Genomic DNA, 11,575 nt, shown 5'->3' on the forward strand with positions numbered 1-11,575 from the left:
GGGCTATGGAGTTTGGGGCTATGGAGTTTGGGGCTATGGAGTTTGGGCTATGGAGTTTGGGACTTGGCACTATGGGGCATGTTCCCCCACCACATTTCCCTAACCTGCCAACTGATGACTGCTTCTTCAGTTGTCTGAAGAATCTCAGAATGAGACTGAGACTGAGGGTTGTCTCCTCCTGTTTTATAATCCTCTGTAGTTCTGGGATTAAGGGTAGGGTGCGCACCACTACTGCCTGGTTTCTATGGCAAGCTAGCAGGGTTACTGAAATTAAAGGCGTGTGTCATTGCTGCTTGGTCTGTAAGGCTGGCCAGTGTAGCTGTTTTACTTTTCTGGTCTTCAGACAAGCTTTATTTATTAAAATACAAATGAAATGGCACTACAGATATGGCTAAGCTGTCAGGGATGACCTTGGGCTCGCCTGTAGCCCAGCAGGCTACACTGGACTTGTCATCCTTCTGCCAGCTCCAGAGCAGCTGGGATTACAGACCTGGACCACCTCTGGCTCCATAAGCATCTTTAACCTTTTTATTTTTTGGCATCCTACTGCTGTTATCTTAGACGTCCTGTGCCTTCAGGGATGGTGGTGATGGGAAAGCTTCTCAGCACCCTTGAAAAGAGCCCTGAAGCTCTCCCTTGACCTGCACAGGTCTTCTTGGGCTGACAGTCACCTCCTTGGTCAATTTCTGTCACACCCAATGACTTGCAATGCATTTCTCCAACAAGTCAGGCCGCGTCTTGCTGGTGTGTGTGTGTGTGTGTGTGTGTGTGTGTGTGTGTGTGTGTGTGTTACATGTGCCGTCTTCTCCTTACTCTGCTCTTTTGCCTTCTCTTCACGATTCTGACTTCTCAGTGTTCAAGTCCAAGATTAAACCTTAGCTTTCCCATTTGCCCTGGTTAGTGAGGTCTTCTATAAGTTAAACCAGATTTCCTCAGTATCATCTCATTAACATGTCAATTCTGTGTTGGCAAATTTGGTCTGGTGCCTGAGGTTTCTCATTCCCCACAAACACCAGCGAGGGCCACGCTGCTGGCCCGGCAACCATCTGCAGTTTCAGAAGCACACTCTGAGTTTATTTGGATGGCTTAACCCACTTGCATCCCTTCCTAACCTCCCAGTCTCCAGGGAGTACTGCTTACATCGACTCTGTTGAGCCTTGGAGCTGCCACTGAACAACCAAATAGAGCAGAGCTCGCAGAGGGCAGACTCTCGCTATTTCGGGATGGTTGGGTTCACTGCACTTAAGCAGTGCTTGGATGTTGGAAGATGACTGAAGAAAAGCACCTGAGGCATTGGGACGGAAGGGGCATTGGTCATTACCTCGATGGCCACCGCAAGGTCTGGAGAGCACAGCTCCCAGATCCGCAGGTCCTGGAGCACCTTCAGGAGGATGTGCGGCCGGATCCTCAGGTCTAGGTTCTCTCCAAACTTCTGCAGTTTTGTCAGGACCTTCTTTGCAGGCCGGAAGTTCTTCAGATCCTCAGGGAGTTTGGATAACAGATCAAAGTACCTTCAAATCCAAGAGGAGAGAGCTGGTTAGAGAGGCCCTGGTGTGTGGATCTGGGCCCCCATCACCTGTCTCCTCCAGTTAGAGAGGCCCTATAATGTGGATCTGGGCCCCCACCACCTGTTCCCTCCAGTTAGAGAGGCCCTGGTGTGTGGATCTGGGCCCCCATCACCTTAGAGAAGCCCCGGGATGGGGTCTGGACCCTTGGATTCTCCTTTATTTTCTTCTCTACTCTTGGGATTTTTTGAGGCATCGTGACACTCTACATGGGCCCTGTCCTCTACACCAGCTTTTGTAAGGTCATACACAAGGCAAGGATTTATGTTTAAGGGTAGCCAGCTTCTGTTTCACTTGCATGCTTTAAAAGGCTGCATTCCAGAGATCCACAGATAAGCACTGCACTGAGCTCCCAGAGTCTTGCTGAAGAAAGGGAGGAGGGAGTGTACCAATTGGGGGTCTCGATGGGGGAACCTACCCACAGAGACAGCTGACCTGAGCTCGTGGGAGATCATAGACACTGGACCAACAGTTAGGGAGACTGCATGGAACTGACCTAGCTCTCTGAATGTGTGTGACAATTGTGTAGCTTGGCCTCTTAGTAAGGCTTCTAACAGTGAGGGCAGTATTTCTCCCTGGCACTTAGCTGACTTTTGGTAACCTATTTCCTGATGGAGGAGGGTCATCTGTCTATGTGTTACTCTCATTGGTTAATAAAGAAACTGCCTTGGCTTTTTGATAGGGCAGGATTTAGTTAGGTGGAGTAGACAGAACAGAATTCTGGGAGAAAGAAAGCATAGTTGGTCAGATGCCATGGAGCCAGCCACCAGGTCAGACATGCTGAATCTTTCCCGGTAAGCCACCACCTCGTGGTGCTACACAGATTATTAGAAATGGGTTAATCAAGATGTGAGAATTAGCCAATAAGAGGCTGAAACTAATGGGCCAGGCAGTGTTTAAATGAATACAATTTCCGTGTAATTATTCCGGGGCATAAACTACAATTTCCCTTCTACAATTTCCCATGCCAGATTACCTCATCCCACTTATATATAAGGGGAGGAGCTTAGTCCTGTCTCAACTTGATGTGCCATGCTTATTGCAAGCCTGTGGGAGTCCTGCCCCTTTCTGAATGGAAATGATGGTGATGGAGATGAACACAATGATGGTGGTGGTGATGGAGAAGATGGTGGTGATAGAGTTGATGGTGGTGCTGGAGATGATGGTGGTGATGGACATGATTGTGGTGATGTTGAAGATAATGGTGATGGAGATGATGGTGGTGGAGATGATGGTGCTGAAGATGATGGTAGTGATAGTGTTGATAGTGTTGATGGTGATGATGGTGTTGATGGTGTTGATGGAGTTGAAAGAGATGAATGTGATGATGATGATTGTGGTGATGGAGATAATGGTAGTGATAGAGATAATGATGGTCATGGTGGTGATGATGGAGATGATGGTGGAGATGATGGTGGTAATAGAGATGATGATGGTGGTGATGGAAATGATGGTGATGATAGAGATAATGATGGTCATGGTGGTGATGATGATGGTGGAGATGATGGTGGTAATAGAGATGATGATGGTGGTGATGGAGATGATGGAGATGATGACCTGTGCATTTCCCATCTCCATGATAACAAGCTCAGCTGACAGTCTGTGTGTTTCACCACTGGGAATGCATTGTTGAGATGGCAGAGACAGTTGGGTCCTGGCCTATTTCTGTCTAACCTACTTACCCACCTTAGATCTATGAGCATGCTTTAACTGTGGTCAGGGCTTACTTAAGACAAATGGTGCATGTGTTTAGAAAGTGCTTGTCACACATGTCTGACAACCTGAGTTTGATCCCAGAGCCCACAAAAGGGTTGAAGGAGAGAAAAGAACCCACAAAGTTGTTCCCTTAACTCTGCACATGCCCCCATCTTTTTGTCTCTCTCAGTCTTCCACATGCACTAATAATAATAATAATTCAATTATAGAATTTTGACATAATTTATAATAATGGTGATGAAAAGTGCCTTCTTCCACCTCATATGTACCACTGTGCTTGTGTACTTATGTATTTGAAGACTAGCCTGACCCAGCAAACATTCTTGGATACTCATCTTTGTACTTGTGGTATGCGTTTGTATATTTATTCATGTGTCTTTGTGTAGCATGAGTCCCCATGAAAGCATGAACTTTGTCTGAGCTACTCAGCACATAGCGCTGAACTAACTGTGCCGGGCAGATAGTAGGCGTCCAATAGTTATTATCAGAAAGAGTGGATGAGTGAGAAGCCCAGCTGAGCACACTTGTTGGCAGGCTGTGGTTCATTTGACTTGATTTTAATGATGCTATAGAGGGCGCTTGTTTCCCCGTAATGATACCAAAAGCCCCATCATTAGAGATGCTGGCTGAGCCCCACTGTGGGAGGCTCAACACTAACTTCCCACTCCAATATCTTCGTGGGGGTTAGTTTATTACCCTTCCACTTTCCTTCCCAAAGGGGAGGCTATAAACTCACTCTCCCTCCCTCTTACATAAGGCACCTTTGGGAGCCCATGTAACTCCGGGGACAGTTGCTACTCATGAGATGGCAAAGACCTGGGCGTGTGAGGCAGTGCGGGTGGTTCCCACATCTCCCCTACAGCTCAGGGTCCCTCTGGGGTTCCCACATCTCCCCTACAGCTCAGGGTCCCTCTGGCAAGTTCCTTCTTCATGTCAATAACAATGTGGGAGGGATTCTAGGTCCATCTTTCCATTTTCTCATCTTTTAAAAAAGATTTTGTTTTCCTCCATCCTGGCAGAATGGAGTTCATGACACACAATGCGTCAGACTCTAGTTCAATATTACATGTGAACGGCAGTTCTGAGACCAGACCGAGGTTCGTGTCCTATGCTCGCCACTTACAGACAGTATGGCCTGGGACGAGGGAGCCGACTGCGCTGAGACTCAGTGTCCTATGTATCTTTAAGGATTTGGGGGATAAAATATGAAACATTAAATTTTCTTAGGGCAACCTCTGCCATCCACCAGCCACGCAGTTCATAGTGATTTCTTACGGTTGGTCAGTATTTCCTTTACATTTTGAAATATCTTATTTTAATTGAAGTCATCACTGAACTTCTTTCTAGGGTACTTGTGTAACATATCAGGACTTTTTTATTTGCTCTTTTGTCTTTTTGAGACAGAGCCTCACTATGTAGCTGGGTCACCCGGAACTTATCGTGGAGACCAGACCGGTCTTGATGCCTTCTGAGTGCTGAGATTAAAGCAGTGTGGCACCACACCCAGCAAGTGTCAGAACTTCTATGCAGTGTATGCTGTCCTGACTGGATGCATTTGTGTACAGCTCCTAACGTCCCAATGTAGATGCTTAGTACATCCACCAAGTATTCATAGCTTCTCCATAGGGAGCGACTCAACATCCTCCCTCCAGTTACTCTGAAATACTCAGTGCCATCCTCTGCCAAGCAGCGGACCCCAGCCCTCCCCTGCTGCTGTCTGTCTGTCCTCTTGCATGTGCGGTGTTCCCAGGGGTGTGCAGTGATAACCTCAGAGAACTAAGGCCCTGGAGACATTTGGTTGACAGGTGAGTGTGTGAGTGTGCATGTGTGTGTGTGTGTGTGTGTGCGGGTGCGTGTGTGTGTGAGTGTGCGGGTGCGTGTGTATGTGTGTGCGCGTGCATGCGCACGGGAGGGGTGGTAAATGAGCTCTCCTTATTTCTAAGTCTGGATCAAAATCGCAGCAACTATGAAGACCAGGACAGGTTTTATGACACATGGTTGTGAAGCTGACAGGTTCTTTCCTGATTGTGTTTTGATTTGGGGGACCCAATTGGGGCAGACAGTAGTTGGGAGGGGATACCTCTAGGCCACTGAAGAACCCTGGAATTGACCATGATGTAATGCTAAGGGGCCATCTTGTCTGGTCCTCAGGGTCTTACCAGTGGTCCGCAATCTCTTCTGCATCCCCCTTCATCACCGGGACCTGGTGCCTCATCTTTGATACATCCTTTTGGAAATTCGAGGCGAGAACAAAAGAGTGGAACTTCTGGAGACCCCGCTCTTCTTGGCGCCTATAGAGTGGTGTGAAGAAGTGGGAGAGGAATTAGAGACACAGAGACACAGACCCCTCCCCCCTCCAACTTTAGCTACGGGCGGGCGAGCACTTTCAGAAGCCATAGCTCTCTCCAATGTGCTGAAGTGATTTCATCGTCTCTCAGAGACGACAGCTGAATTCTGTGTGCAGAGCATTGAGCGTCCTGCCGGGCACACAGGGGGTGCGGAACTCAGGCTGGTTGTTCTCTTCATTTTGCACACAGCCCTCTCTCCAAAGAGAATCCAGGTTGTGATGATGCTCACGCCTAATGCCCCTCATCCAGCATCCAGTGCTTTCCATCTCACTTGGAATAAGGAACTTAGAGGAACTTATTCCTAAAAGTCCCAGCTAATCCAGTTTCTACACTTTCCAACTGCATCATCATGCTCAGAATTCTGAGCCTCTTCCTCACAATCAGGGCCTTTGGGACAAAGTGTGATCTCCACCCGAGGAGGGGGCAGGCCAGCGAAGCCTTTTGGATCTGGACTCTGTCTAGCTCTCTGATCTCCCTGTAAGCATCCCAAGAGCCAGTCACAGCTGACACCAGGCAGTTCCATCCTATGCTCTGGGACTGCTTTTCCTTGGAGTGCCTCTTAATTTTCTAGCCAGATTCTCTGGGTTTGGATCCCACCTTTATTGTTTTGTAACGACACAATTCATTGTGTTGTCATGTACAGGGCCTTTGGTACAAGACTTCTCTGAGTGTGCTTATAGCATCTGTAGGGAGATTAAAGCGCCTCACCTGTAGGGCTGTTGGGAACCATAAATGGTGCATAACTAACTGCAAAGCTCTCGGCTCACTGAGTGGAGGATGCTGCCTAACATGGTACCCTGGAGATGGAACTGTCATTAGTTAACCTGAGAATCTCTCCTTCATTAAGATGATCAGGTGGCTTTCCCAGGTCAGGAAGTGTGTGTGATTCTCCTCTGTATGCTATGAATATGTTTTATTACCATTGGTTAATGAAGAAGCTGATTTGGCCTATGGTAGGGCAGAATAGAGCTGCGTGCAGGGGTGGGGGGGACTAAATTGAATGCAGGGAGAAAGAAGGCGGAGTCAGGGAGAAGCCATGTAGCTGCCGAAGGAGAGACGCCAGAATCTTACTGCCTGGTTGTAATACACAGATTAATAGAAATGGGTTCATTTAAGATACAAGAGCTAGCTAGAGATACGTCTGAGCCATCAGTCAAGCAGTGTTGTAATTAATATAGTTTTGTGTGGATGGCCGGCAAATGATTGTTCACTCTTTGATTACAAGGAAGGACACCCACTCTCCATGTTTCGGAGTCTTCTGCTCGTCCCCATTATCGCTGGCCCTCACTGCCCTATGTGGAACATTTTCGTGTACTCACCTGTCCTGTAGATGGTGAGTTCTGAGCAGGAAGGGGGTGTGAAGCGTCACCTGGGAGTGTGAGTTCCCTGGGCCCATGGTCACCTTAGTTCGGGGAGGGCTTTAGTGGGGACAAGGAGAGTTCCTGTGGCCTGTTAATGTTGAACTCCACTGACAGCATTCTGACTGTATGTGATGTGGTGGTTCCTATCAGAGTTCCCGGAGGCCTGCCACCTGGAACACTTCTCTTCCTAGTTTCTCCTCTTCTGGGTCCCTCTGCTTCCTTCATGGTCATCGTAAAGCCACCTTGTCAGAAAGGACTTCCCTGATTACCCAACCTGAATTGGGGTCCCTAGTTTCTGGCCTTCTCCCCCTCTCCTCTCTCTTCCTCTTCCTCATCTTCCTCCTCATCCCCTCCTGCTTCCCTGTCCCTCTTTCTCCTTTGCTGTCCCCCTCCCCGTCCATCCATCTTCCTCAGACATAACACCTGTTTTCTTCCCACATGGGGTGAATCTAAGTTGTGTCTCTCTGTGGATGCAGTGATTTTGTTTCTGTTTCTCAAGAGGCAGAGTTCACTCCCCAAGGGCGGCGAAGGTGTCTCCCTGTCACTCCAGCTCTAGCACTGGATACATGCTAAACATGCAGTACCAGGTATAAGCCCTTGCAATGGGCTGGACATGTGTCTGCCCTTACTTCATGAGGATTTCCATCTTGTCTTGTAGGCAGAAGCCGGCCTCCTGGGCTACGCTGTAAAACTTGGCCCTCATACTGCTACACACACCACTCTTGCATTGGATGATGTCCCGGTTAGCACGGCTGTGGATAAGAGAAACCACTGAGAAATGGGGTCCAATGTACACTCCTGGTAGCCTCATGGGTCTCACTGGCCTCTGTGAGCCCAATATACCCTCAAGTGGGAACTGCTAGTGTCCAGCTGTGCTCTCTGTTTCCAGTTGGCACCTCCCCCAGCATCCTTTGGAGGTTGGAAGAATGGGAGGTGACTCAGGCCTTATACACAAGCCACAGTGAGCTAGCTTCAGCTGGATCCCAGCGGATGCCAAGGATAGCGAGCCTCCAACTCCAAATTCTCCCCTTCTCAGCTGTGTGACCTCAATCGGGACATTGCGTGTGGCCAACTCTCAACCTGTTACTCTGTAAAATGAGATGAGGCTGTGGCCTGGCAGGGTTGGGCTTGGGGAATAAACAATGCTGCAAATGTAGGAAGCAGCCCGGGGTGCTTGGTGCTGCAGAGGGATTTCATGTCGTATTCCGCACGGCTGCTCAGGATCTGGTCTGTGAGACCCTTGTCCCTCTTTCCTGTCTATGGATTTGGGGAATCTGGTCTGTACTGAGCTTTTCCCATAAGCCTGGGAGAACAAGGATGCAGTTACCATGGTGAGGTCTCCCTCCTGCCCATGATGTGCCATTCCCCACCTGACTTACCCCTTTGACTTCTTCTGCGTCACCATGATGTGGCTTTCTCCACTGGTAGTGCTGGATCTCTCACTGAAACACCAAAGGACAATTTCCGATTGTTTTTCATCAGGGGTTCCTCTGAGGCCCCCAGAACTCAGGTGCAGAGAAGACTCTTACCTGGGGACCAGGACTCAGTACCCCTCATCTCCAATCTTGGGCTTCGCTTCTGTCATCTTCCTGCCTGGAGTGTCTTTCTTGTCTCTCTCCCACCATCCCTACTGCTATTTTGTCTCATGGTCCACAGTGAGTCCTATATCCTTAGACTCTTTGACCTTTTGCGTCCGTGTAGTGTGGGGATCACATGCTATCTTCAATAGTGACAGGTGCATGCTGGGACAGGGGTGGCTGAGTCTTCCCGTGTTATGTCTGGTGTTCCTCACTCCAGACCGACACTTCACTTGAGGAGACACTTTGCTAAACTGGGTCCCTGTGACGGCTAATTTTACTACACCTGGAACTAAACTAAACCCAAGTGGCTGGGCACACCTGTGAGGGGGTTTTCTTAATTGCATCATTTAAGATGGGAAGACCCACACTAAATCTTGATTGTTTGAGGTGGGAAGACTCACCTCAAATCTGGGCCACTCCTTCTGCTGCCATCACACAGAGAAGGAAATGCAGGGAGGAAGTCTGCTTTCCCTCCCTCTTGCTCCTCTATCCCGCTGCTGAGTCATTCCTTCACTGCTGTGAGAACCCCCTTCTTCGGGATGCCAACATAGGCTGAGGGTCAGCCGAGACATCCGGCCTCGTGGACTGTACAAGTACTAGATTCCTGGCCTTTCCTTAGGGGGGCAGCTGCTGTTGGACGAGCCAGGCCACAGCCTTAGCCAGTCTACAAAACTCCCCTTTAGAGAAGCAGATTCTGCCATCAGTTCTGTTCCTAGGACCTCTGACTGACATCTACATTGAGCTGAAGACCCAGGTGATAAGAATCCAGAGTCTAGATTCAGAGTCCGGCCTGGCTGTCAGTCACCTCTGGAATCACTCAGCTTATCACATCCTTGGAGCCATTCTAGGTATGGACCAATTAGACCCCTTGCACGACTGTTCCACCCCGTGACTGCAGCCAGACCAGCTTCCACAAGGAGATGGCCACTCCAGATCAGATCCAACACTCCATGCTGCCTTTCTGCCTTTCTCCCAGGACATTTACATTTGTGTTTGTGTGTGTGTGTGTGTGTGTGTACATGCATGCACATACACGCACATGTGTGTATGTCTGTGTTATAAACACATGCCGCCACACCCTGCTTTTAATGTGGGTCCTGGGGATTAAGATTCAGGCCTTGATGCTTGCATGACAAGTACTTTTTATCAACCAAGTCATGTCCTGACCCATGAGCACCAGTTTTGCTTTTGAGACAGGGCCCTGCTATGTAGCTTTGGCTGGCTTGGAACTCCCTATGTTAACCAGGCTGGCCTTGAGCTCACAGATACCTGCCCATCTCTATCTCCTCGGCGTTAGGGTCAAAGGTGTGCGTCAACCCCACCTGGCACACTGAGTGACATTTGTTTCATTAGCGTTTGCTTACTGTATTATAAATTCTCAAAAATGGGGATAATTCAGGGGACCCCTGGAGGCAAAGAGAGGAAAACATCTTCATCTCTGTTTTAACTGATTTCTAACTGAGATGGAAATGACGGGCATTTAGATGTCACATGGCAATCGTGGGATAGTCTCAAGAATCATTTGCACTCAATGCTAATCCAAAGTCACAGTGTTTGCCAGCCCTCCTGTGAAGTCCTACTCTGTAATGCATCAGGGAGCTCCTAGAAGACTATGCCTCAAACTGGGAAGTGATCTAGTGACCTCACCACTGTAGACGCCTCCAGAACCCTCACAGTTTATAACGTGCATTTATAACACCCTTCTGGAAGGCACCCACGGGCTTCCTTGGATTATCTAAGGCCCCAAAGCACAAGGACGCTCCAGTCAGGTGTTTGGGTGTGCAATGTATTTGTTTCATTTGCTTATTGAAGCTTCCGGACCTGGGCACAGCTCCTGGGCCACAGAGGGGACTGACTCCATGTCATGTGACAGGCTACTCAAAAGGAAGGAGGGAAGCTGATTCAGAGTGGGGTCCTCCAGGCCCGTGCATATGTGGCCCGCAGTGTCAGGCTGCAGATCTCAAACAGGCAAAACAGAATTGCACCTTAAAATAGACGAGAAGGGGGCCCTGGGCCACGTTTCGTCATGGATGGAAGAGTTTAGTGGAAAGCATGGAATATAAACGTTGAAGAGAAGTGTCTGGGTATTTGCTGCCAGCCCAACATCAAAAGGATCTTACTTGTAGTGAGGTCAAAAGAAGGAGAGGTGCCCCTCTCAGCCCTTCTGTCCCAGCATGTGTGTGCTGGCCCTGGGTCAGGACCGGCTTCCCTGCCTCTCCACCCTGTTTCCAGTTGCTGGAGGTTTCAGAATTCCCTACCTGGACTTGTAGACGGTCGGCCAATCCTTCCAGCCAGAATCGCTCTTGATTTGCTTGACTAAGTTCAGGATGCTACAAAACAAGAGGAGTCTTGTAACAAAGGCTCAGGTTCCAGCAGGTGTCTGTGCTAGGACCAGTTGTCTCCTCCCAGAATGAGCTACAGAGTCACAGTGGAGGGAATACCTGGAGAGTCTGCTGAGAACACAGATTCTGGGCCACATGTATGTTCAGAGACTTGGCTGTGCTGGGCGAAGTTGTGCTCAGAAACCGTATGTAGAAGCCCTCATTTTCCTAGACTCAGACACACTGACAGACGCCAGCATGATCCACCTACTCTGGAGAATTGTAGAACCCCAGAATTGTACACAGACACTATAGAATTGCACCATACTCAAAAACTCACAATTTAATACACACATACACACACATGTGCACGCACACACACGGGCACACATATGCATGTGTACACACACATCACAATTATATACACATTTTTAGAATTAAAAACACCCAGAATTTCACAATACACAACAATTGCACACACATGTATGGACAGATGGGGAATTTGAAAAGCATACCTAGAATTCCACACTTGCCTAGAGTTACATCCTTCTCTAGACTTCCACACTCACCCAGACTTCCACACTTGCCCAGACTTCCACACTCGCCTAGACTTCCACACTCACCCAGACTTCCACACTCACCTAGACTTCCACACTCGCCTAGACTTCCACACTCTCCTAGACT

The 11,575-nt window shown here is 48.8% G+C and overlaps 1 protein-coding gene across 1 annotated transcript in view; it reads right to left on the reverse strand.

Moving 5' to 3' along the window:
* Ccdc60 (coiled-coil domain containing 60) overlaps positions 1 to 11,575 on the reverse strand; it is a 173,872-nt gene that overhangs the window by 2,326 nt on the left and 159,971 nt on the right. The window contains exons 9-13 of the mRNA XM_013349439.2: positions 10,829 to 10,900; positions 8,370 to 8,432; positions 7,620 to 7,742; positions 5,441 to 5,572; positions 1,322 to 1,511 (exon numbers count right to left, since the gene is read on the reverse strand). Coding sequence (XP_013204893.1) covers positions 1,322 to 1,511; positions 5,441 to 5,572; positions 7,620 to 7,742; positions 8,370 to 8,432; positions 10,829 to 10,900 — 580 coding nt within the window. The remainder of the gene's footprint in view (positions 1 to 1,321; positions 1,512 to 5,440; positions 5,573 to 7,619; positions 7,743 to 8,369; positions 8,433 to 10,828; positions 10,901 to 11,575) is intronic.

The sequence above is a fragment of the Microtus ochrogaster genome, chromosome 2 (assembly GCF_000317375.1).
Source record: "Microtus ochrogaster isolate Prairie Vole_2 chromosome 2, MicOch1.0, whole genome shotgun sequence".
NCBI classification, from domain to species: Eukaryota; Metazoa; Chordata; class Mammalia; order Rodentia; family Cricetidae; genus Microtus; species Microtus ochrogaster.